General features: G+C 43.5%; 1 protein-coding gene across 1 annotated transcript; it reads left to right on the top strand.

Annotated features, from left to right (window-relative positions):
• Positions 1-6,881: 6,881 nt before the first annotated feature.
• Positions 6,882-8,896, top strand: BHLHE23 (basic helix-loop-helix family member e23). The gene has a single exon (XM_075900773.2). The coding sequence runs from the start codon at positions 7,216-7,218 to the stop codon at positions 7,948-7,950; it is 735 nt and encodes a 244-aa protein (XP_075756888.1). The 5' UTR covers positions 6,882-7,215; the 3' UTR covers positions 7,951-8,896.
• The last annotated feature ends 14,110 nt before the right edge of the window (positions 8,897-23,006 follow it).

Consider the following 23,006-nt stretch of genomic DNA (forward strand, 5'->3'; position numbering starts at 1 on the left):
GAGCCCATGGAAGGCGCCTAAACACAACTACAAAGCACCTGTGGGTGTCTCTCCTGGACTACGGCACCACAACGCGCTTCAACAGTGCTCAGGAGCAGGGACGGGGCTTCTCCTCCTCTCCAAGGTGTCGCTCCTCCTCAGACGCAATCAGCTGAGGGCTCCCAGTGCCGATTGCACCCACCTCCCAGCCTGGGACTCTCTCTGGTTGTGTGCAGAAGCCTGGCGGGGGCGGGGGAGTGGCTGGGACTCCCAGCCTCTCCCCCCACCCAGCTTCTGCACACAACCACAGGCTCCCAGCTGGGAGGCGGGGCCGCGATTGGCGCTGGGGAGCTTGTGGTTATATGCAGAAGCCAGGCAGGGCGTGGCTGGGAGTCCCAGCCATTCCCCCCGCCCCTGCCAGGCTTTTGCATGCTACCACAGGCTCCCAGCGCCGATCGCGGCCCCGCCTCCCAGCTGGGGGCCTGTGGTTGCATGCAGAAGCTGGGTGGGGATCACGGCCCCACCTCCCAGCCACTCCCCTCGCCCCTGCCTGGCTTCCGTCAGGCGCCCAGCCAGAAAAACAGAAAACACTGCACATGTCCGCTATTTTCTGAATTTTTTTTACTGGACTGAGGGCTCAAAAACTGGACTATCTGGTAGAATACCAGACACCTGGCAACCCTAGAGGGCTGGCTGCTCCCACCCTGCCCCTTCTATCTGAGGCCCTGCCCCTTCCAGGAGCACAAAGATGTCTCCTCCCCCTGCAAGACACACACACACACACACACACACACACACACACACACCCCTTGACCAAGGGCCCAGCTAGTTGGTTGGTTCCTCTGGCCAGCTAAATCAAATTTATTAGACAGAAAGAAGCAAGGGGAGGGAGCAGAAAGGGAAGAAATAAGATGGGCAAAGAGAGGAATACGCACAGTGTGAGGAGAAAGGGCAAAAAGGGTGACAAAGTCTCATATCCCTGGTGGAGGTGGGGAGTTAACCAGCATCAATGGAGGAGATGATGTCATCTAGGTCCCCCCTCTCTCTGGCCCAGTCTGGTCTGGAGGCCTTTCAGGGTTAGGAGGAGGAAGGTCCAGGGTCCCAGGAACAGTGTAGTTTGGGGTGGCATCCAAAATAGTGAAACTTGCTCATTCCCCTTATTTCCATCGGCATCACCATTGCCTCTTCCAGCTATTCCTCCCATAATTTCTTTGATGTTTCTAAGGACCCCTAAAGAAGGGTGAAATACCCCTCCCCTCATTATTTTGTCTACCACTTGGACTAGTTTCCGATACACCAGTTTGGGCTCATTCATTTCTGGTCTCACATTGTTGTTTTCCAGGCATGATCTTCACACTACCCCTGAATTATTACATCACTAAGCCCTGTGGTTTGGATTTCACCAGGTGTTGTCTCTTTTGTTCACTTTTTCCCATCAGCCTGTGTTGTTATCAGTTATTGGGACTGTGATTGGGGGCGGTCACAGAAGACCCCTTGGGGCAGCTTCCCCGTGTGCTGACAAAGCCACTGACACTCGCCACTTTGCTCTCTGGGGCTTCTCACCACCCAGTCCTGCTGGGCCAGATCTCCTGGTCTCCCTCAGCCAAGGCACAGGACTGAGATCACCACCTTCCTTCCCTCCTTTCCCCCGAAGAGCAATGCCTGGATCTGGCCCCCAAGGCATAATCTAAAACTGTTCTTATTTCAGCTAAACCTCCAAGCCAGAGGAGATCTTTTCCCCTGGGTGTGTCGTACCAGCCAAAGACAAAGAGCCTGAAAACTTTGCCTTCCTTTTGCATGGGAATTCTTTGTTTCACATTCTCCCTGTCCTTGGAAAATTACTTGGTTAAACCCTACCAGTTGGGGTGGTCAGAGGTCTTCCTAAGACCAACCACTGCTTACACTTAAAGGACAAAGGAAGCTGTTTACAGGTGAGTACCCCAACATTGAGGTACCCCAGCATTGGAAACGCTCATGCTGGCTTTCACTTGCATATTTATAACCATAAACCATTCCCTGTTCCATATCTCTAACTTTACATACACGAACGATACATACACCAAAATAAGATATACAGATCCAGCAGACTGTGACATTAAAATTGATAGGTAACATAAGATATTTTGTCCAACATCCTCGAGTTATGCATATTTGTATCCATAACTCAATTTCATAAAGCATTGGGGGGCCCCAAAACAGTCACAGTGACATTTTATGAACTTGCACTCACTGCTTTTTGTTAACCTCATAATTCGGGTAAATGTGTAGGGCCAGTTATTATAACCAGGGCTGGCAATAGATTTTGCTGGGTCCTGGGACAGGTGCAGAGGGCTTGGTTCTGGGCCCTTAGAAGGGGCAGGCCCTCAGGCAGAAGTGATGGTTCTGGGAATATCCTTCCCCACCCAGAGCTCAGCACTGCCTGGACCATACCACGTGAGGTTCTGGTGGTAATTTAAAAGGGCCCAGAGCCCCAGGTCTTTTTAAATCATTGGACCCCAAGGCCCTAATTATAAGAGTCCCTGCTACTCCTTTTAGGAAGCTGCTTCTGAATCACACTCCTTGAGGCATTAGAACCTTCTTCTAATTTCCACCCTGAATATATTCATGGCCAGTTTATACCCATTTATTCTAGGGCCAACATTGTCCCAGCACTTAAATAGCTGTTCCCCCACACTCCCTGGTGATAACCTGCCTGGTGTATTTATAAAGAGCAATCTTATCCCCTCTCAGCCTTCCATTTGCTAGGCTAACTAGCCAAGCACTTCCAGTCTCCTGTCATAAGACAGGCCCCTAATCATCCTACCTCTTCTCTGTACCTGTTCCAGTTTGAAATCATCTTTCTTGAACAAGTGTGACCAGAATGGTGCATGATATTCCAGATGAGGTCTCACCGATGCTTTCTACAATGGCATTAATACTTCCCTATCTCTGCTGGAAATCTCACACCTGATACATTCTAGGATGCATTTGCTTTATTCACAGTTCTTACTTAAGACAGGGGGCTGAACCAAAACTCCAGGTTGAAACACACACAAACTATGGGGAATTTTTTGGCTCTGGATCAAGATTTGGACTCTGAGACTCAGCTTCATCTTATTCCAATTCTTAAGACATTTAAAATATTCAGGGTGCCTATATTAGGCTTTTGATGCTTTCTCTAATGATATTGCATTGTATAGTTATCTATTGATAACAATGCTTATGAAATAGTTATGGTTCACTGACAAACTAGAACATATCACGTGAGGTCCCACAAGTATCTGTCTTGCATCTAGCACTATTCAATTAACAGTTGAAATAATGGAGTAGAGAATATGTTTATAAACTTTACAGATAGTACCACATTGGGAGGGGTTGCATGCATGTTGGAAGATGGGATTAGAATTCAAAATGATCACGATAAATTCGGGAATTGATCTGAAATCAGTAAAATATAATTTAATAGACAAATTCAAAGACTTACACTTCGGAAGCAAAAGGCAAATGAACAAATACATACTGGAGAATAAACTGCTAGGCAGTAGTACTGAAGAAAAGGACCAGGGGTTACAGTGGATCACAAAGTCAATATGAGTCAGCAGTGTGATTCTGTGGCCAAAAAGGCAAATGTAATTCTAGGATGTTCTAACAGGGTCGCGCTCACCTCTCACAAGCGCCCCCATCTGGCCAAGTGTGTTTGCCTGCACTTGGCCATTCTTCAGCCTTTTCAGCTACTCAGCTCCCTGGCCAAGTCACACTCCGTGAGAATCACAACACCTTCCAGGCTACACCTTTACCAGGGGCCCATCTTGGTGCCCTCTGTATGGTTTCTTTGTCTATTCCCCACTCAGAGATGGGGTGCCTCTAGGGCTTTCCCTCCTGGAGACAGTGTCCTCACTCTTACCTCAGAGCTCCATCACAGTTCATCCATAGTCAGCAATCTCTCACCAGCTCTCCACTTGGAGCTCTCCATGGTACTGCTACTCCCTCAGCCTGCCAGTCACCCATGGTCTTCTCTCCTTGAAATCTCTGGCAGTACTGAGCTGACTCTGGTTCTGAAGCTTCTTTTTTGGGCCTTTCTGGCCCCTGATTGGCCACTTCCTCTTGCAGACAATCTAGCCTCGACAGATTCCTCTACAGTTTGCTGGGATGGAGTGTGCCAAGGCCACAACCCTTCTGTAGGAAGTTTCTTGGCCTGGTCCATCCTGTTACAGAGGGTATGTCTACACTACCCCCCTAGTTCGAACTAGGGGGGTAATGTATGCATACCGAACTTGCTAATGAAGCCCGGGATTTGAATTTCCCGGGCTTCATTAGCATAAAGCCGGCGCCGCCATTTTTAAAAGCCGGCTTGTTCGAACCCCGTGCCGGGCGGCTACACGCGGCACGGGCTAGATAGTTCGAACTATGTAGTTATTCCGAACTATCTGTACGCCTCGTGGGTTTTGCCCACGAAAGCTCATGGTACTAGACACATATTTTTATTAGTCTGTAAAGTGCCAGGACTATTCGTTCAGAAATCTTAGTGTGCCCCGGGTTCCCAGGTTGTCATTTACTGAAACAAATAACTGATTGCCACCTTTACAAACTGGTTGCATTGGCCTAGGGCTGGCACTTTTGTATTATCCATCTAGTTACAGCCCTGAAACAAACGTCTGCCTGGGATTCCCTGTGAAATTCTTTCAGGGCCTAGTTCTAGCTCCAGCTAAACCTGTTCTCGTGCATGTGGCGGAGAAAGAGCAGGAATCCCCCTGCAATAACACCTGCAAGCTGCGGGAGGGATTGGGACCAGAACACTGTCTCCTCCCTGGGAGGAGATGGACCATGAGAGAAGCTCCTGTCCCTGCCTCTTCACCTTCTGCTCTTGTACCCCCTGCTCCCCAATTCTGCCCCTCCCCCATCCTATTTCTCTTTGAGCCTCTCTTCCACTGCCAAGATTGTTCCTGTCTGATATTGGAGACTGACCTGAGTCCTTCATCTCCCTGAAAGGTATGAGGTGACCCCACGCACAGCTGATCTATCTGAATAAAGCCTTTGGCCTCTGAGGTGATATTAAAATATTGGAAGGAGACCATATGATATAGAATCATAGAACACTAGAACTGGAAGGTACCTTGAGAGGTCATCAAGTCCAGTCCCCTGTCCTCACATCAGGACCAAGCACCATCTCGATCATCCCTGATAGATGTCTATCCAACCTGCTCTTAAATATCCCCAAAGATGGAGATTCCACAACCTCCCTAGGCAATTTATTACAGCGTCTAGCCACCCTGACAGTTAGGAAGTTTTTCCTAATGTCCAACCTAAACCTCCCTTGCTGAAATGTAAGCCCATTGCTTCTTATTCTATCCTCAGAAGCCAAGGAGAACAATTTTTCTCCCTCCTCCTTGTGACACCCTTTTAGATACTTGAAAACTACAATCATGTCCCCTCCCAGTTTTCTCCTTTCCAAACTTAACAAGCCCAATTTTTTCAGTCTTCCCTCATAGTTCATGTTCTCTAGACCTGTAATCATTTTGGTTGCTCTTCTCTGGACCTTTTCCAGTTTCTCCACATCTTTCTTGAAATGTGGTGCCCAGAACTGGATACAATACTCCAACTGAGGCTATATCAGCAGTGTGCTACCTTCACTCACACCTCCCTGCATTTCCTTTTGGTGTGGGATTTGATGAGAGAGACTTTGAAAAGGACTGCCCCTGATTTTTGTTCTGTGGAGTTGAATTAAGGATCTGTGGTTTAGCCATAAAGATGAGGTGACTAAAGACTCTCTGTTATTAATGAAGACAGTTAGGTAATATGCCTTTGCCTGCTGCACATTCAAACACTCTTGTGCCCCCAGAGGCTGGACTTTTTGGATACTGGATCAGCTCTGCTCTGCATCTTTGTTACAGCTATTGGGCCTGTCTATTGGGCTGATAGTTTGAAGAGCAGGAAGGCAATCAGGTTGGCAGGCATGGCCAGGCCTTTCAAAAAGGACTGTGTTTGAATTGTTGGCTTTAGCCCCTAAGGTCCGGTTCAATCCCACCTTCTGATAAGATTTCCCCTTCTGAATGTTAAAGAAAAGTGGTTGGGGGCACCAGATGACAAGGGGATGAGGGGCGAACAGGAAGGAAAGGCAGTATCATGCAGGGGGCTGCCGCTCCCCACCGCAAATGTTCCCCCCAAGCTGAAAGCCCACGAAGTGACTAAAGATTTAAACTTTTCTCTTTTTCGCTTCAGCTGACTCCCTCCCCTGAGGGGCGGGGCAGGGGTGTCCGTTTGGCCCCTGGCTTGGTTCTGCCCGGAAAAGTTTGACAACACGTTCTGGCTCCCTCCCCTACATTATCCAGTACTGAGTTTCCTCCTCCGAAGCGAGCGGGGGCTCCCACGCTGGTCTGCCCCGTGACAGGCGGGACGCTGCCGCTGGGATACCCGGCTGCACAGGGCGGAGTGGCTCAAACTCCAGCCCTGCAAGCGGCGGCCGGGAGGAAGGAAGCGGGGCGGGTCCCGGCTTGGGGGGGGGGGGGCACAAAAACCCAGCCCAGACTGAGTGCCCGTTTGGAAGCGATCCCAGAGAGGAATCTGTCTGCAGATCATCACTCCCCCCCCTCCCCGCGGCCTGCTGGGCCGCTCCCACGGGGCTCCGGGCAGCAGAAGCTGCAAAGGGCGCACGGAAACTCCGCCGGGCTGGCGGAAAGGAGCCCCGGGGCTCTTTTTTTGGGGGGGAAGGGGGCAGCGCGCTGCCTTGGTGTTAAGTAGCCACGGGCCGGTCACTACCTTGGCTTCTCCTGCCTGTTCTTGAATGCCACGCCATACGATTAATTAACGAGATCTCTCTGATTGGGCGGCGGGGGAATCCCAGCGGGCCCCTCTCTGTAATATAACGGGCGGCTGGGAAGGGAGATAGATGATTCATATCCCGCCCCCCAGCCACGGCACAGCGCGGTGCCAGACAGGTCCTGAACAAGCCACTGACAGACACACACAGAGACACACAGAGCGGGCGCAGGAGGGGGCGCGCAAAGCTGAGATCCCAGCGGGGCGCAGGAGGGGGCGCGCAAAGCTGAGATCCCAGCGGGGCGCAGGAGGGGCGCAGATCGCCCTCCTCCCCCTCCCCCGCCGCAGCAGGAGGGAAGCACAAACCCCGCGATCCACCAGGGCGCCGCGCAGGACGCGCGCAGACAGGGGAAGGCGCCGCGCCGCGCCGCGCAGGAGGGGCGCAGACGGGGGGAAGCGCAGCGAGCCTGGCCGGCGCTTGGCAAAGTGCCCCGAGCGCCCATGAGTGTGGCCCAGGCAGCCGAGCTCTTCCCGGGCTCCGGGGACCTGCCCGAGAAGGCGATGGCCGAGCTGAAGTCCCTGGGCAGCGACCCCTACCTGGCCCTGGCTCCGGGCTTCGGCCAGGCAGCCTTCGCCTACAGCTCGGGGCGCGGCGCGGGCGAGAGCCAGCTGGGCTACCCGGGCGCGGGCGGCGGCGCAGCGTTCCACCCCGGCGCGCTGGGCAAGTCGGCGGAGAGCAGCGGCGAGCAGAGCGGGGAGGAGGAAGACGCCTTCGAGCCGGCCCAGGGCAGCCCGGCCTACGCTCGGGACGCCAAGCTGAAGGCGGGCGCCCTGGGGAAGAAGCCCAAGGAGCAGCGCTCGCTGAGGCTCAGCATCAACGCCCGGGAGAGGAGGCGCATGCACGACTTGAACGATGCGCTGGACGGGCTGCGCTCGGTCATCCCCTACGCCCACAGCCCCTCGGTGAGGAAACTCTCCAAAATCGCCACGCTGCTGCTGGCCAAGAACTACATCCTCATGCAGGCGCAGGCTCTGGAGGAGATGAGGCGGCTGGTGGCCTATCTGAACCAGGGGCAGACCCTCAGCGCCCCTCTCCCGGCCACCCTGAACCCTTTCGGACAGTCCGCGGTGTACCCCTTCTCTGGCACCGCCCTGCCCAGCTGCTCTGAGAAATGCACTGCCTTCCCCGCTGGGACAGCCTCCGCGCTCTGCAAACACTGCACTGATAAGCCTTGATTTCTTTTGCCTGCCCGCTTTTCTTGCCACTCCATCCGCCCTGGCTTCCAACCATCAGTTAAGTTTCTCCCTTTTTTATTTTTTATTTTGTTTAAATCCAGGTTCTTTCTTTCGCGCGCTCATTCGGAGGTATTTGAAAGCTGTTTGGACAAATCCACCCCGCCGTTTGCAAGTTCTTTTGGCTAAAGTGCTGTAAAATGCTCCCCACCCCTTCCATGGTTTTGAAGCAGTCGTGCTGCTTGCAACTTTGGGTAGCGGTTTTTTTTATTTATTTATTTTCTTCCCAACCTGCTCACGGATTAACTTTGAGCGTTCCTTTTGCCTGTCAACTTGCTTTGACCCGTAAAGTTTTCGGCCCGTTTAAACAAAGTTTTGAAAACACACAGAGAGAGCAAAAAGAGAGAAAATCTGGAAATGGGAATCTCAGTGAGTTTTCTTTTGGATTGATCAACCTGAGTAAAAACTATGCAATGTTTTCAGAATGCAAAATCACTTATAAAAAAAAAGGGGGAGGGTAATGTATTACGTAGGCAGCTCTAATAGAGAGTGCCCACGAATTAAATTGAATGCCATCTAATCATCTCTCAGGTTTTGGTTTTTGGTGGTGTTGGTAAAACCATGGAAACTTTACAATTGTATGAGTTTCTTTCCAAGTTAAGAACCCATTCTTGGACTGACAAAGATCTTTTGATTGTACACTGTTGCCTGCTTTTTTTGCCTGTTTCTCAGCTTCCTTGGGTTTTCCAGGTGACTTTCCAAAGTCATTGCTCTTCTTTGGTAAACAAAACACAAAGTCGCTGGACATATTTATATGTATTTATAACAAATAAAAGACACAAATAACCACTCTCTCTGTTCTACATCTCTCTAAAGCAGTTGGCAGTCTAAGCAAAATAAATGGTGATATCAATGTAAAGTGTAAAGGAGCATCATTTGGAAAGGATTAGACTGGTAGAAGTTGGGTGAGTGATTAAGTGTAAAAAGAACCATTGGGTATTAAACTCCATTTCAATATACTTTTTCTTTTACTTATCCCATAAATCTTGGGGGAGGGGGAGGAGTGGTTTCCTCTTGTCATTTAAAGTGATGTAGACTGGGCATAAGGTTGTTTGAGTTTGTGCATTTGGACACTTAACTAAAGTCTGACCTCAAAGCTGCAGCTTTATTAGAAGGGAACACCTTTGCGGTTATTTTTGTAAAAGTTTAATGCTCAGAGCACAGTGTCAGAGAAGACGCTAAAGGATTGTTTGAAATCATTGCTATTCTATTTGCTTGGTCCTCTGTTGTGTCTGCAACTCCTGATCCTCTACTATGTTGAAAGCTTGGCCCACTGTGATTGCAAAACTAAAAGCTTGCTCCAAGCCTGTCACATTGGCACAAGTTACCAAGTGGGCTCTGTCCCTGGTCCCTAAATTGTTAGGATGTTTTTAATGCTCTTATGTCTTGTATGCTTCACAAATCATTGCATAACAATAATTGAGATGCATTCTGTGTTTTGTGTTCAGACAGGAATACCCACCGCCCAATGTCAGAACGACCACGTAAACTGGTACAGTAGCAGCCTCAGGGGCTAGACCTGTCACGGCCATTTGTGTTAGAAATGGGGTGTAACTATTTAGGGTTATTAAACCAATTTCCATGGCTGTCGCCAGTGTTATGCTAATTTGGAGAGGACTGCAGTCCCTCTAAAGCTGCTTGTCTGTAGTATTTAATTTTAATTAATACATTTCCAAAAGACTTTTGTATTTGCAAAATGAAGTGTGTGATTAAGCCTCATTCGGACAGACATATGCTTAAAACTGGCTTCTACTCATTTCCATTTTTATTTCTTCATCCTTCCTTTTTTTTTCCAGAAAACCAGTTTATCTGTTTTTTATGTGTCAAGACAAAGAGAAAGAGATGAGACTCAAAAGTATGTTTAAAACATTTCTGACAAAACTAAAGGCAAGAACCATTGCGGAAGCAAAAATGACTGGGAAATGCAAATCAGCAAAGATAGTTTTAAATTCTGCAAGCTGAGTGAGTGCCAGAAATGATTTGCAACAAAGGTTCAATTTAACACTAAAACATGATTTTACAATAAACATTTATTAATTCTCGCTGAAAGCCCTGGAAATGGAGCAGTTGGGGTTATTTAAATGTAGAATAGTATGATTGCTACATTTCCAGTCCTATTAAAATAGCTGTAGAACACAGTATTTACAGGTTTCATATTGCAAACAGAGACAATCATTAATAACAGTGAGATTGATAATGACTTCTTTTTCTGATCATTATGACAGAAAAAATGGACTAATTCTGTAACTGCATAACTAAGGGAAATTATAGTGTTAGATATAAGGTGTATGTAGAACAATAACTTGATTGATTATCTTTTCTCTCACTTTTTCCAGTAAAACAAATGCTTCCTTATTTTGTCATATCTTTTCTCAGATTAAATATCCACATTCCAAAGAACCATGAGATTTTCAGAACTGCTCATAACCAATTTTTAATTAAATGCTTTTATACCCAGAAGAATAAAAATGGAATTTCAAACACAGAAGATAAAACCTGTGATAAAGAAAATTATATGGAAATGTGGGAAGGTTAGAGCATCTGAGTAATTTTAGAGTGCTGGATATTCGCAAACAGAAGTATAGAATTCACCACAGTTATGTCAAAATAATCCCTAAAATGCATCTAAAAATACACACCAAGAAAGGTGAACTTTATAATTTAGACACGGAGAAAATCAATTTATTTTCTTTCTTTCCTGCATATAATACCAGTATAGTGTTTAACTAGAATTTAATAAACCATAATTACTTAGTGGTTAGTCTGAAAAGTAGGCACTAGGATAAATTGTGTCCAACAGCGTCTGCAAAACTTACAAACTTTTATACAGGCAAGCAACTGGAAGGAACACATATTGAACCCTTTTACAGTTTCTTGTTAACTAGAAGGTGACTGTTTCTGTTTAAATTATTTTATATTTGTAATGCCGCCAAAGTATCCATGACGATAAATCCTAACTTTGGATGAAAACAATCGGGTTGTGCCCTACTTCTCTAGAAACACCTAATGCTAGAATATTGCATTTGAGGAAATGGTATCTTCAGAGTTAATCTTGCATTGCATTTCATTGACAATATCCTACTAAAAATCCTTTGTAGTTCAAGTTCTATTTTGTATTTTATATGAGAATTAATTCTGTAGCATTCAGTGATTTTAGGGGGTACAAAAGAAGGATTTTGAAATTTTGAGAACCCTTTTTTCTCTGTTAAAACACTCTTTTTTTTCTCTTTTCTAGCCTTCATTTTCATATTCATTGTGCTGTATTTTCAGATAATACTGAAATGCAACTTGTGTATATCAATCTATTAATTATCTCATTACTGTTCTGCTTAAAAGAAAACACACTGAATGCCAGCTTTAATGAAAATTATTGTTTTCTTGTTCTGTTTAGTTTCCCAAACTTTAACTCTAAAACACCTTTAGAGTGACTAGCAAAGAGGGAAACAGTTTTCAGGCATCCATTGCTTTTAAGATATCTAATATTAGTTACTAACCAAAACCAATATTTTTTCTAATCAGTATAATCTTATTAAATATGTGTTGGAAAAAGTAGTCAATTTGCATTGCTACTGTCAAATCTTAGCTGAAGTGTTCTTTAGATTACAAAATAAAAACTTGATTAACCAAACACAGGGAAGCAACAGGTTTGAACATGCAAAATCCAGAATACAGTGGTCTGCTTTTAATATCTTTTTGCTGAAACCCAATCAGTTATAACTTATGAAATGTAATAAAGGTAATGAAGCCTTATGCTACGCTATAGCCATCATCAGTATCCAATTTTCTGCTAAAACCAGGCAAATGGAAGGTGCGGCATTGTTGTTTGTGCTTCTCTGAATTCCCAAAGAAGTCAGTGTTATCACATTTTTAGTTGGAATTCTAGATCTTTGTGGCATTCATTCTTTGGCATATAGTTCTACAGTTTATGGTTGTAATAGGCTTGATGTTTATAAGAAGATAGTGGATGTAGGGCCAATCCTACTTCCACTGCAGTAATTTGTGAAACGTCTTATTGATGACAGCAAAGCCATTGCTTTACAGATCTCAATTTATGAACTGACATCAAGACAATGTGGCTCTATTTATTGTATACAGAATCAAAAGACGCAGGAAAATGCATTCAGGGTTTATTCCTGTACCATTTTTAACCTGCATCATGGTTACAAAGCATGGACCACGGGTGGATGTAGGCCTCAGTGTGCTGCTTCTATATACTTCCTTAGAGCAAACCCAGGTATTGCCAACTGTGTCTTGGTGTAGTGGTATTTAAGTTGGAAGCTCAAAGTCCCACCATAGTAAGTTCCTAGCTTCTTTTTCCAAAACATAGACTATTTCCAGTGATTCGGTCTCCAAGACCAAAACCAGGCATTTAGGGTTATGAAGACCAAAAAAAAAGAATAGTTGAATGATAAGATATTTAGCTCAGAGACCATCCTTGCAAAGGACTAGGAGATAACGGTAAAATATTGTACATATTAATATACAATACCAAAGATCCTAAACTGAAGCCTACAAAGAATTTGCATCATTTTTTTTAATTAAGTCATCTAAACTGGAGTACCAATGCTGTGGTTTAAAGTAAGATGTTCATATTTAGCAGGACAGAAAGGTACTGCATCTCCTCTGCAAAATAAAACAAGATTGTTTAGTTGGTGTTAGGCTGGTGTAGATTTGCAAAAATTGCAAATATTTGCATAAACCTACAAATAAATTTCCATTGATATTATTCCAGATGTGAAAGATTTGGTTTTATCACATTCTTAAAAGTAATTTACATTATTAGATGCACTTTGTTACCCAACTTGTAATTTTACAGTAAGTTAATACAAATATTTTTTAATGTAATGCACAAAACAATTTTAATTAAAATTCTGCTTTCACTCCACTATCTATTTTCTGACCGTTTTGATTGGTCTGCAAATCAGAAAGTTTTATTAAATCCTTATTAATACAGAAAAGACTGATTACAGTAATTTTGATAATGTAAATTTGTTTGTGATATGTCTTTAGTCTTTAATCCCCTTCAGTCTCCTGTTCAATGGGAAATGAAAAAGAGGGATTTGTGATGTTTTAAACCAGTCATACCATGGATGTTTCTCATACAATTCTTCTTATATCTGAAATGTAAAATTCCCAATATAAATATAACAAAATATTTTCCTACTAAATTAGAAACCTATGTTACTCAAATTTTAAAAATGCTGCTATCTTGCAGTTATCTAGAACAGCGTGTATCAAGGTACAATGTTCTGTCATTAAACTGAAGTATACATTTATAAAATAAACCAATCAGCAACATGGAAAAAATGCCCTACTCTATGTTGATTCTTTTCAAATCCATATTTGAGATTTCTGCCATTCACTTACCACAATCTTCAAAATATTATTTTCACCATGATTCTGGTTAATTTTTCCTCTGATAAAAAAGGCTAGAATGTATTCATGAATCAATAAACATATGCCTGTTTCTTAAAATTTAATTTCTGAAATTGTTTACCTATTTATATATGAGGTAATTTTCAAGTAATCCAATTTAACCTTTAAAATTTTCCTAATCAACTCTACAAACACCAAAACTTGATTTAATATTTGTTCCCCAAATTCATTAAAGCAGTGTGCTTACATTCTTAAATATTAATATTGAAACTAAAACAAACATGTTTGTCTAAATAATAATTTTGTCTGTGCAAATGAAGACAACAACATTTCTTTGCAGTATTCTTGTGATATATTTTATGGAAGATAGGGAAACTGATGTAAGTCTAACACAAGGTAAACCACAAATATGTAAGGATGCACATAATGTGGTATGAGAATAAACAAGTATTCAAACGTATTACATTTACAGAATAATTCAAAATTCTGTGTTTGTATCCTGTAAATAAGTTAGTTACACTGTTAAATCTCTAATCACAATGATTTATGTTCAGTAAAATTAGCCTTAAAAATCAAATTTGTGTTTATGATTAACCTCTAATCTCCTGCACTACCATTAATGTTTTGTTCATTAATCTGTATGAAAAAGAATTTTAGATTTAATATAACCCAATCCTCATAAGCTACCAGTGGGAAAAATCTATCTGCTCTTTTGCCTTAAGTATTTCAAAGAGAAGAACATGGCTGAACAAAAAAAACATCACCACAGTTTTTCCTCCAAGCCCACTTTTGTCTAAAGGAATGAGGCCATAGTCAGTTGGTTCCAAAAAGCGTCGTGATTTAGTGTGACGTACAGTGAATCATTTCAGATCCATTCGGACTGCATTCGTTATTTTAATGAGACAGAGGCAAATCTGTTTTTTGGCCGCAAACCCTAAGATGCAAGCATAATGTGAAATGTTTGCTGATTGCCACAAGGCAACTGACATTATGGATTTTTATCGCCACCATTATGTGGCTTAAAATTTACCACATCCAAATATCTATTCCCCCTTCTTCATTTTTACTACCAGTTACACAAAAGTTGCAAAGCTAATGAAATAATCCTACTTAATTTTCATGCTTTAAACTTTGCTTAGCATCTTAGGCTCAATAATTTTTAATATTAACGTGTTCACAAAGGCAAAGGAAAAATCTCCACCAGAACCTGAACGCGGTCACCCAAAAAAGGTCATATTTGACTGGGCGACAACACCACTGGGAACCCACCAGCCTCCGCTTGATGTAGTATCAGAAATGACAATGAGGCAGGCATATCTCTGCAGAAACAGTAATCAGAGTAATGGTGTTTGTAAGAATTTACTAGTGCTGAACTTTTGTATATACTGTAGAAATGTTTCTTCTTCCTTAGTGAGACCAATAGGCAAATTATCATTTATTCACCTTCAAGTAAATGGCAGGCCAATCGATCATTGAGGAAAAAAATTATAAATTCATCTGTAGTCATATGGGTGTATATCTTGGTGTATATTCACACACACATAATATGTATGTGTACTATTCACGTAATATGTATGTGTGCATGGTTATGATATGACATATTCACAAACATTTATAAACACATAGGGAAGTATATGTGTGATCTGTATCGATAGCTTATTTATATATACACATGAACTGTGCCCACTTCACTGAGGTTTGGTTTTGTATGAAACTATTCTGAAATTGCACTTAATCTTGCAGAACACATAATTTGATAATGCTAGAGACTAAATACATTGCACATACTTACAAACTATTACTTCAAAACTGCGCTAGCCGGCACAATGTGACAATACAATGAAAACATGGACTTTGATGAAAGAAACAATTTCTAATCATATTGACTTCATTTTTTTTCAGAAAATCAATTCATGGCTTGGATCAGATCATTGATGTTTTTTTCTTTTTTGTTTTTGTTTGTTGTTTTTTTATCTTTCCTATTTTGTCACAGTGGCTCCATCCAAATACTTCAACTGTGTCATTTTTGAGTCACTCAGAACCTGGTAATATTCAGTGTAATCCATTGTGCTAGTCACAAGAGATGTCCTGGAAAAATCCTTATGCCACCGATTTGAGAATTATATTGCCTTAAATATTTCTTATCTCCTGGCAGCTTCAGTTGACCCTAAAGTTGACTAAACAAATGACAGCCACAGTGGGCATGCTCAGTATTTAGAAAAGAACTGAGGCTGTAGGGGGAAAAGATGAAAATCTCTTGAAAAATGTTAAAATGGCTGCTGACTTGGAGGCCTCTGGGTTAGTTTACATACTTTCCAGTGTCCAAGAAAATATGATTTTACTTATAACAAGTTTTCTCCCCTTGGCTTTTCTTCCCTGTTGCCTCAGTCAGCATCTAAAAGATTTGAGAGCAGAAAACATTTTAGTTACAGGAGCTCTATTACTTCTAACATTCTCTTTTGTGATTAAACATGGCACTGTATGGAATAATACAGGTGTCAGGAGAATGCACTACCTGCGCAAGTTCATTCCTGTACTACTCACATCTTCTATCAGGCCTCCCCTGGCAAAGAGAAGCACTAGACTCGCTTGCAGCAATACATAACAGTATACTTTTTTTTTCTGTGAACTTTAACAGAAATCTTTGTGGACCTTTATTTTCAGTGGTCTGGGGCTTGATAGCCATTTATGTTTTATTTCATTAACAAGATGGGGCCGGGGGAGGAGGAAGAAGAAATCCTTTAAGAGACAACTTTCCTTTTCCTTATTTTTGATCATCATAGGAACTTGACCGCAGAATAGGAGTAGACTGTGAACTCTTCACTTGCGGCGGTAAGTAGTTATTCACACAAGCAGTTCCACTGGAAGTAAGGAGTTCACAATCTGACTCTTAAATGGAAACAAAACTAAAGAACGGAGAGTTTTCAAGAAAAATGTGTAAAATGTATGTAGTTGAATAGTTGTTCTTTCTCCCTGTTAATTCAAAGAGGTATGTGTGTGCGTTTGTATTTCTTATTTCTTTTTCTCAGATTAGCTGAGCTCATGTGCAGCATCTGGAGTTCAGTAATAGCCTTTTTTTTTTTAAATTTAAGACAGGTATACACTTACCAGGAGATCTACGCTGTGGCAATCAATTCCGCAGGGGTTGATTTAGTGGGTTTAGTAAAGACTTGCTAACTCAACCACTGATCATTCTCTTGTCAACTCCAATACTTCCCAAAACGAGAATATAAGAATGGCCATACTGGATCAGACCAAAGGTCCACCCAACCCAGCATCCTGTCCTCCAACAGTGACCAATGCCAGTTGCCCCAGAGGGAATGAACAGAACAGGTAATCATCATCTGATCTATCCCCCATTATCCCCCAGTCTCTCACAGAGGTGAAGGACACCATCCCTTCTCATCCTGACTAACAGCCATTGATGGACCTACCCTCCAGGAATTTATCTAAGCTCTTTTTTGAACCCTGATATAGTCTTGGACTTCACAACATCCTCTGGCAAGGAGTTCCACAGGTGGACTGTGTGTTGTGTGAAAATACTTTCTTTTGTTTATTTTAAACCTGCTGCCTATTGATTTCATTTGATGACCCCTAATTCTTGTGTTATGGGAAGGAGTAAATCAGGTGTGGGGAACCTTTTTTGGGTTGGGGGCTGCTGACGCACAGAAAAATCAGGGCTAAGGGGAGGTGGTGGAGGGGCTAAATTACCAGCGCAGGCTCCCCGATGCTGGGGGAGACACTAAGCTTCAGCGGCCAGATCTAAGCAACCCACGTGCTGCATCCGGCCCCCAGGACTTAGGTTCCCCACCCCTGCAATAATCATTCTTCTTCATTCACTTTCTCCACACCTGTCATGATTTTATAAACCTCGATCATATCCCTTTTCTAAGCTAAAAAGACCAGCCGTTCCAAACCCCTTATCATTTTTTTGCTCTTTTCTGAAACTTTTCCAATGCCAAGATATCTTTTTTTGAGAGGAGGCAACCACAATTTCTCCTGTTGACTCCACAGCACCTTGACCTCAGGTACACCGACGCCAGCTACACTATTGACATAGGCGGAGCTGAGTACCTTAGGTCGACATTACCCCGTAGCGTAGACTTGCCTTCTTCTGTTTCTGACTATGGTGGCTTGAGGCATAAGAAGATCAGGAAGTCCACCAACAGCCACACAATGACAGTGAATGGCTCCACCTATTTGAACCCAGGAACTTCTTGATTTGCAGCTGTTTGCTGTGATCTGTACATGACATGGCTTTCCCAATAATACTGACACAATCATTTTTTCCTCTGTGTCTGTCTGGGTGGAATTAAGCCCCTCTACCGGTGTGGTGTCTCACATATCACCCCGTGGCATCCTTTGCAGCAAAGACAAAAAAAAGAGGATCTGGCTAGGTCCCTGCTTCTCAGCAATCCCCTGCGGTGAGAACAGCCCCTTACAGACCTGAGGCAGCACCAGCTTGAATTTATACAAGAGGCTACTTCCAACCATCCCCAACAAAAGCATGTAAAGGCCACCTGTTGAACTTCTGTCCCTCAGGTCTTGCACTGATCACCACAGACCCTCGTCAGAGGACTTGGGCCAGCATTTTTTAAATTGTCTCAATGTGAAAACATGCTTGGGCAAAATCCATCTTTGTAATCACTTTCCTGGGTTGTATGTTAATTTCCATGACTTCTGATTACTGCAGTGTGGAAGGTGGCAGGCTCCAACCCAGATTCCAGCTTGTGAATGTGAAATGACACTATTTGAATAAACCTTTCCAGGGCTGTCCGTGGGCCTCTCCTTTGCTGGTTTTTGCATCTTGGGCACAACTCAACCCAAGGGCTGTTACCTCGGAAGGAAGAGGGGGATTATCGTTCTATTACACCAGTTTTACATCAGTATCCACCCACTGAGTTCAGTAGCATTACTCTGGAGTTACATGGTGCAAGAGGGGAATCAGGCCTGTGACAGTCACCTTTTGGGGCAGTATTTTAAAGCCAACTTTCTTTCACTGTTTGCATGATTATGCTCCCAGTCTTCCCAAGTTCTCCTGTGTTGACCCCACACGTTGATGACAAGGTGGGGATCTGTCAGCAAGCTAAATTAGATCCTGACCCTTTACGGCTTCTACATGAACATTTTGTTCACAGCACACTGGGGTGTAAAATACCCTGCACTAGCCTGCCACGTGCTAACTATCCATGGGGATCCTATTGACTCACACTAACAGTTGATCAGCCACCAGATCCAGCCCATGAGATGCTCCACTAGAACCCTCAGGCACAGAGCAGCCCCATGTCGCCTTAAGCAGCTGGCTGCTCCCTGTGGCTCTCTGTTCTGGGCATGTGGGGGAAAGGGATATGGGGGAATTTCTAAGCTCTGGCCAAAAGGAGCTGAGAGATTGTTCTGGGGGTGGAGGTAGTGTGCGAAGCCTCTCTCCTCCCTCCCGCTTCTCCATTGCTGGTGCCTGGTGCAGAGATGTACAGGGAGAAGCCAGGTGCTTTGAGCTGTCTGGGACTGCTGGCAGGCAATGAGCCTGCCTCAGGGTCTTGCAGGGATGCTGGCCGGAAGCTGCCTACTAAGCCTTCCTCTGGCACCTCAGCTCCCTTCCCCCAACTCCCTGCCCCAGGTCACCACCCAAATCCTCTGTATCCCCTTCTTCCAGGTTGCAGCTCCCTCCTGGACCCTGCACTCCCTCCTACACCCCTCCCCCAGCCGAGAATCTTCTCTTGAACCCATTCCCCTCCCAGACCCTGCACCCCAATCCCCTACTCCAGATCATAACTCCCTTCTTCACCCAAACTCCCTCTCAGACCTCACACCCTCTCCTGCACCCCAGGTTCCTATCTCAAGTTCCCTTCTGCACCCAATGTCCATCCCAGACCCCTCCATAGAAAAGTGTGGCCCTTGACCACTTACCAAAATCTTGGAGTGGCCCCCCATCAAAAAGTATTGCCCACTCTTGCCTTCACTTCTTCACCTCTGCAAGCAAGAAATCATTGCCTCTTCCCCCTAATTTAAAGGGTCTTTTCACAACTGACATGAAAGTTGCTTTTGGGTGAGAGAAACTCAAAGTCACTGTCTAAGGCCTAGAGAATTGTGTTCTTCAAAACGGACGAAAAGACAAATCTCACCAGATGTGTTATAATACTACCTAGCTCTTACATAGTTCTTTTCATCAGTAGATCTCAAAGCACTGTACGTTATCCCCATTTTACAGATTTGTACAGCCATAAGAATAAGAAAAGGCACATGCTAATAGTGGGGCATTTACGCTATAAAGACGTGATTCCTATTCATGTTTGTGCAGTTACAATGCTAATAATTTGCATTTCAAGCCTACATCTTTCAGACAGCAACCTAAAAACCTATCCATACTTAGAGGAGAGGGACTGCATCTGGAAGGCTGGGCTCAGGAAACAGAAAGTGGTCTCACCTCATAGAGATGTCAGGGATATCTTCACAGCCCTAGCAAGGCTTCTAACCAGTTCAGTAACAGAAAATCTGGATTTATTTTATAACAATTTTCTTAATTTTCTTTTATTTTCTTTCTGCTTCCTGTATGACCCTTCACACTGCTACATTTGACTGACAACTGTTGTGGGTATCAGAAAAGGGACTTGCTTTGGTTTTGGATCTCAGTCCAGATCTGACTTTCCCCAGATACTCGGATGTGGGAGCTATTTCAGATTCAAACTCAGATTTCAAAACTCCCCAAACATTTATGGTCTTTTTAATCCAGAGTTTTGACTTAAACCCATCTTGAGCCTGCATATGGAGAACTCCAAATCGGATTTAAATTGAGGCATGAATAGATCTGGTGCTGGAATAGAAACCTACTATTAATATTAAATATTTTCCCCTCAGTGCTGTTCACTTTTTTGCTTTCTTTTTACCTAGATATTTATATAGCAACCTTCACCATGGTATCAAAGCAGTCAGGAATTTACAAACAGAAATAACAATCCCTTTTATGCCCTATGGGAAAAACAGCTCAGTTATTTTAGAGAGGGTTATTTAGTTATGTTTTGGCAAGTGTGTGCATGAATGAATGTGTTGCTTGTTTTTATGCCTGTGTAAGAAGCAAGCTATCTTGGAAAATGTGTAATGCTAAGTAATCCTATGAGATGGCACTTCAGCCCACATTAACCATATTTTAAGAAAAATAAGATCTTATTACAGAGAGATTGTCTCAGAAATCTAGCCTAAACAGTGTTCTCCCCATTGTTCAGACACTTCAGGAATGTGATATAGAACAATAAGGGTCTAATGGTACAACCAAGCTGTAAGGTAAAAGCTTAGAAGACTTACCTTTAAAGTAAGCTGGGCCCAGTAAAAACAATACATCAGCATTAAGAATAACATTGGTAAGGTGTGTAATTAAAAGCAACTATCATTAAAGTAACTAACCGGGGGAAAGTGTATTATGGACAAACATAACAACTAAATAGGATGGGATGAAAAAATGAAGTGATTAAATACGATGCTCAAAGTAAACTGAGCTTGCAAGCTTTCTAAACGTTTCACTCCTATATTAGAAGGTGTTTTGCAAAGAAGTTCTACAGCAATGACATAGGGGGGAAAGTATACTGTACAGACTGCTGTATAGAGGTTGAATGTAATATAGAGAACTATGGAATGATGTGGGAAACACCAGAAAAATTATCAAGCCAACACTCAAAGGCCCGGTGCAAATTATTAGAGAGAGAAAGAAAGTGATGCTGTCCGAGGACAACTGTAAGGGCTGGCTTACTCTTAAAAGTTGGATTGATATAGCTGCAGCAGTCAAGGGTGTAAAAAAATCCACAGCAATGAGCACCAGAGCTTTGCCAGCTAAGTCAACTGAAGAATGCTTCTGTCAATCTGCCATCACTCAGGGAGGTGGTGTTTCTACACAGACAGAAGAACCCTGTCCACCAGCACATAGCTGTTCCACCACAGGACATGACTTCACAACTTGCTGGATTGGCAGTGATCAATCCAGTGGGGGTTGATTTATCCAGTCTAGCAGAGTGATTTATACTAGACTAGACGCGATACATCAACCACTGAGCATTCTCTCATCTACTCCAGTACTCCACCAGAACAAGAACAGTAAAGGGAGCATCAGCTGTTCAGAAAAGGTGCTAAGCACATGCCTTATGTCCCAGTGAAGTCAATGATAGCACTCTGATGCTATCTTGAACAAAGACCTACCTTTGGAAAGGAGACCTAAAGAACACCAAAAGCCTTATGGAAACCACACGTGTGCAAGAGCAGCCTTGACTCTCTCGCAGCCATACGAGAAATCAGTGAGGTCAGGTTGGAGAAGAGGCTTCTGTTGCTGCAAAGAAAACGGTACATGGTGATTGTTGTGGCTGCAGTACGAGGCTGGTGGGCTAGATGCAGGACTACCAATAGAGAGAGAGTGAAGGATACCATGGCTTGGAGGCCCAGCAATTTAAAAGGGTCTGGGGCTCTCAGCCCCTACTGCTGTGGCAGTAGCAGCAGCCAAAACCCTGGGCCTTTTTTAATTGCCCCGGGCAGCACCAAAGGGTTAATGGGGGGAGGGAGGCTAACCTCAGCCCCATCCCTTCATGAGGCTCTACCCATTCCAGGAGTGCAGAGCCATCCCCACCCCCTCCAGGAACTCTGTCTGCCCCCCTGGCCAGATGTTATGAAAATTAAGCAGTGTTATCTATCACAACTGAACAGTGAAAATGCCACCTTGAAAATTCTATGATCTAGATTAAGAACATTACCATACACTGGGAAAATAAAGACAACTCATATTGCATGTGTTAGGTTGTATTTTGTATCTGAGTGCATGGTATTTATGCTAATGCATTTCTGAAATACGTTATACTGTGCACCATTCTAGGTGTATACATGCCTAATATAATGTGAAAGTGACCTAATACAGTATGTTATTTGTTGTGCTATATTGTGTAGCTTCTATGAACAAATTTTAAAGAAGCTGTGAAGCTGTCACACTATATAAAAGCTACTTATAGGTTACAGCTTCAGCTGCTAGAATTTGAAAGTGCTGTGATATTTTTAAAAGTGTTTTCCCTGACAGAACTTTCACAGATACATAGAAAAAAAATTAATCTGAGTCCATTACAATTACCAGCTTTAAGTATAGTAACAGTTAGGGAAATGATCCATTGTAACTATTTTACCATGAAAGCCTGACAAGTTAAAGTTCAAAGTATCTGCCAGAAAATATACTAATCCAAGAAATATAACAACTATATTTTTTTGTTTCCACTATCCCAGAGATCTACAGATCATGAGCCCTGGACAATGGGGGTTGGAGGGTGGTCACTATGTTTAACCCATAGCTAGACCATTTTTCATCCTCACAAGGACATTATACAAAATAAAATGAATTCTGGTGGAAGCATGTGTCTCCCGAAGTGGGCAAATGATAGGTTAAGAGAAAGCAAATGAAAGGTAAGATTAATAGCATTTATCATGGCAGATAGACTAGCAGTTTGCTAATTAAAGTTGTTAGAACATAGAAGCAGCCAAGGATCAGTGGCTTTTAATGAGGCTGTTGTAGGGTGATTTAGGTCTAATTTTCTGCTTAATAAGGCTGGTTTAAAAAGTAATTTTGTTGGGATGTGACTTTCCTAAACCTGTTCATTATCAGT

The sequence above is a fragment of the Pelodiscus sinensis genome, chromosome 17 (genome assembly GCF_052426305.1).
Source record: "Pelodiscus sinensis isolate ZL-2025 chromosome 17, ASM5242630v1, whole genome shotgun sequence".
Lineage (NCBI taxonomy): Eukaryota > Metazoa > Chordata > Testudines > Trionychidae > Pelodiscus > Pelodiscus sinensis.